The sequence below is a fragment of the Nestor notabilis genome, unplaced genomic scaffold (assembly GCF_000696875.1).
Source record: "Nestor notabilis isolate BGI_N333 unplaced genomic scaffold, ASM69687v1 scaffold20257, whole genome shotgun sequence".
Lineage (NCBI taxonomy): Eukaryota > Metazoa > Chordata > Aves > Psittaciformes > Psittacidae > Nestor > Nestor notabilis.
This window is the reverse complement of record NW_009937152.1, coordinates 1-3,389: the sequence shown is the minus strand read 5'-3', so window position 1 is coordinate 3,389 and position 3,389 is coordinate 1. Positions and strand designations below refer to the sequence as shown.

Here is a 3,389-nt window from a genome sequence, read left to right as displayed (position 1 = left end):
CTTGGAGCAACCTGCTCTAGTGGAAGGTGTCCCTGCCCGTGGTGGGGTTGGAACTGGATGAGCTTTAAGGTCCTTTCCAACCTGAACCAGTCTGGGGTTCTGATTCCCGGCCTACTGAGTACTTCTCCTGGAAAACCTCTGGGACGCACATCCCAGCCTTTCCCTGCTTTCCCAGATGCCGATTCTCCCACTGCTTTCCTTTCAGCCAGCTTCTCATGAGGCTTCCTCTGTCCATCCACAGCTGCTGTGCAGCCTGTGTCCCACCACCAGCATTACCTTATTTAGTTGCTCAGTGCTTCTTTCAGAGCTGATGCACTTCTTTTTTTGGAGCATTTCTCCGCCATTTCCAGCAAGGAAATGAAAAAACCCACCACTTTTCCTACTGCCTTTTCCTGCACCTGGAGGAGGTCTCAGGAGCAGAAGGACTTGACAAACAAATCCTCCCTTTCTTGCCCTGTAGATGAATTGTCTCCCGGAGCCTTTGGCCATTGCATCAATGGAACATGTAAATTCCAAGTGGACACCTGGAAATAGCTGGGAATGAAGTGTCCCGGGGCAGGATCTCACCCCAGGGCTGCTGCCCGCCTGTCCTGCTCGGGCTCCCCTTGCTATCCAGATGTCCCAGGCAGTGGAGCCCATGCTGTGGGGAGGAAACCAGACAGACCAAGCCTGGGAGCTCGCTGCTTGTGCAGAGGTTTCTGCCGCCTGCTCTCTTCCTGTCTCCATGGCAGGGAGCAAATTCCATCCTCATGGGAAGCAGGCGGAGGGCTTAGTGGGCTGTAATTAAAGCCACAAGCGTTCCTGGAGGAGCTGTTTGATGAGATGGCGCCAAGCGGAAGGGGCAGGGGGAGATGCTTCGTGGAGCACAGATGGGGCTGGGGGCTGCTCTCCTTTAAAGCTCCATCTGATGGGAAATCAAAGCTGTGGCTCGTGTGGGGTCAGCAGGAGTTTGGGACATAAGAAGACTGACTTTGCACCAGTTCCCGGCAGTGTCAGGGCTCTGGTGTCCCCGTGCCTTCCCCCTCTGGGGTGGCCACACTGTCATTGCTCTGTGTGATGCCCTCCTCCGCATCCCCACGTTCCAGACTCCATGTATTTCTCTGGAGATGGAACCCCGGGGCCTCCTTTTCTCCCGGGGGCCTGGGTCTGTGCTGCTGGAGAAGGCTCTGCGGCAGCAGAAGTGTGGTGGTGTCTGCTGCCTGTGCCACGCTGAGCTGCTCGAAGGGGCTCAGGGACATCAACTCGCAGCCCACAAGACAATGTGTTGGTGTTGGTCTCTGCCCACTTTGCAAGCTCCAGAAGGGATGGGGCCAGCCCAGGCTCTCTCTGTGCTCACAGCATCTCCTCTTCACTTCTTGTTCCCCTTCCTCCATCCTAAACTCTGACTCTTCTCTTCCCCCCAAAGGGTGCTCCTGCAGTCTGGGGCTGATTCCTACCAGTAAACCCTGCACGATGCCTCCCATCACATTCCAGGACCTCCCACTGAACATCTACATGGTCATTTTCGGCACCGGCATCTTTGTCTTCGTGCTCAGCCTCATCTTCTGCTGCTACTTAATCAGGGGAGGCGGGGGCGGGCTTTTTGGCCACCCCCAGCCCTTCCCATATCCCCTCCATAACATGGAGCCATTTGCCATAAGGATGTGCCCTGAGAAGCGGGACCGTGTTTGTGGTCCCTGGTGTTCCCTGTAGCTGGAGCAGGGCAGGAAACGCAGGAAGGGGCTCTTGTTTTCCAGGGGAGCATATGGAGGGATGCATTGTGTCAGGCAGGGAAGGAGCAGGGCTGCACGACGGAGGATATGTCTGTACATTACAGGGAGGCCTATTTTTAAACCCAGAGCCAAGGCAGCAGCTGGTGTTTCTGCAGGGCTCGGGTGGCTCAGTCCTTCCCTGTGGGATGCTCGGGCTCTGCTGATGCCCTGTGCATCTCTCGGCCATTTTTGGGGATCATGGAAGCACCTCTCAGTGCCTCAGTTGGAAGAGAAGCTCCACTGCAAGTGGTCTCCTCCTGCCCACATCTTGCTGCATTTCTCTGCAGGGTGATTTTCCCCTGGCCAAGGTCACAGCGGGGCTGGGAGCTGGAAACACAGTGCTGGAAATACAGCGCTTCCTGCGCCACGAACGACTTCCTAAGGCAAACAATCGGGGCTGCCAGCTCTTATCATTCCCCACTGCCGATTCCTGCCGGCTCTGGAGGTGGCACAGGCCCCCGTGGTGCTGCTGGGACACAACCACGAGCTGCTCCGATGGCACAAACACAGCCTCAGAGCTGCTTGTCCCCAAATCCTGGTTGGGATGGGTGCGTTCCCCTGATTTCGGGTGCCTCCTGTGTGGTTTTGGCTGCGCGGTTGTCGTGGTTTAAACCCAACTGTGGGTTTTCTGATGTGACCCTTGGGGATGCTGTAAAACTCACAGCATCTTTTTCCCCCCCTCTGCAGCAAACTGCGGCACCAGGCGGAGAGTGAGCGGTTCGGGTACAAGGAGGTAAAGTGGATGGTTGTTTCTGTACAGAATATATATGTATATTGCACATACCTGCAGTGATTTGGGGCCAGATGGGTGGCGGGTGCAGGTGGCGGGGATGCAGCAGGGATTGGTGCTGCTTATCCCAGCTGGGTGCGTTCAGAAGCGTTGTGATGGGACATGCTGCACCTGGGCTTGACCTGCCTGGCTTCCTCCAGCAAAATCCCTTTGGATATTAAATCCTCTGCCTCCTCTTCTTCCTCAGGTGGTTTTGAAAGGCGATGCCCGGAGGCTGAACGTGCATGGGGTGAGTGGTTCCGCCTCTGGGTTGGGATGGAGTTGGAGGTAACAGGGGTGATGCTCTGGGGCACATCCCATCTGCTCCATGGGCACAAAGGCAGCTCACAAGCGGAGTGAGATGAGGATGGCTGGGGCTGGCCATGCTGGGCTGGGAATTCGGACGGAAACCCCCTCCCTGGGGGCATTTTGGGAGCTGGGCTGAATTCCCAGCTGGTAATACCAGGGAAGAGGCACCGCAGCAGCGGGATTTCCCCAGTCACAGCGTTACTAGTAGGAGTAGGGCCATGTGTTCGCACCCACCCTCACCCTTGTCTCACCTCCCACAGCAGACCTGTGCCGTCTGCCTGGAAGATTTTAAGGTGAAGGAGGAGCTGGGGGTGCTGCCGTGCCAGCATGCCTTCCACAGGAGGTGAGCACAGCGATGCAGGGACGCGGGGTTTTCCCTGGCGCTGGAATTCCATCCTCCTGTGTTCCTGCCCCTCAGGTGCCTGGTGAAGTGGCTGGAGGTGCGCTGCGTCTGCCCCATGTGCAACAAGCCCATGGCGGGTCCCGCTCAGCCCCGCGCCGGCATCGGCACCCTCCTGGACGAGCTGGTGTGAGAAGCTCCCCTCTTTGCCAGCCGTATC

General features: G+C 57.4%; 1 protein-coding gene across 1 annotated transcript; it reads left to right on the top strand.

The window, feature by feature from the left end:
• Positions 1-1,405: 1,405 nt before the first annotated feature.
• Positions 1,406-3,362, top strand: RNF122 (ring finger protein 122; the record flags this gene model as incomplete). Its single annotated transcript, XM_010018693.1, has 5 exons — positions 1,406-1,555; positions 2,432-2,484; positions 2,729-2,770; positions 3,090-3,172; positions 3,248-3,362. Coding segments are annotated over 5 exons (443 nt in total), but the record flags the coding sequence as incomplete, so codon positions are not given.
• Between the last annotated feature and the right edge of the window lie 27 nt (positions 3,363-3,389).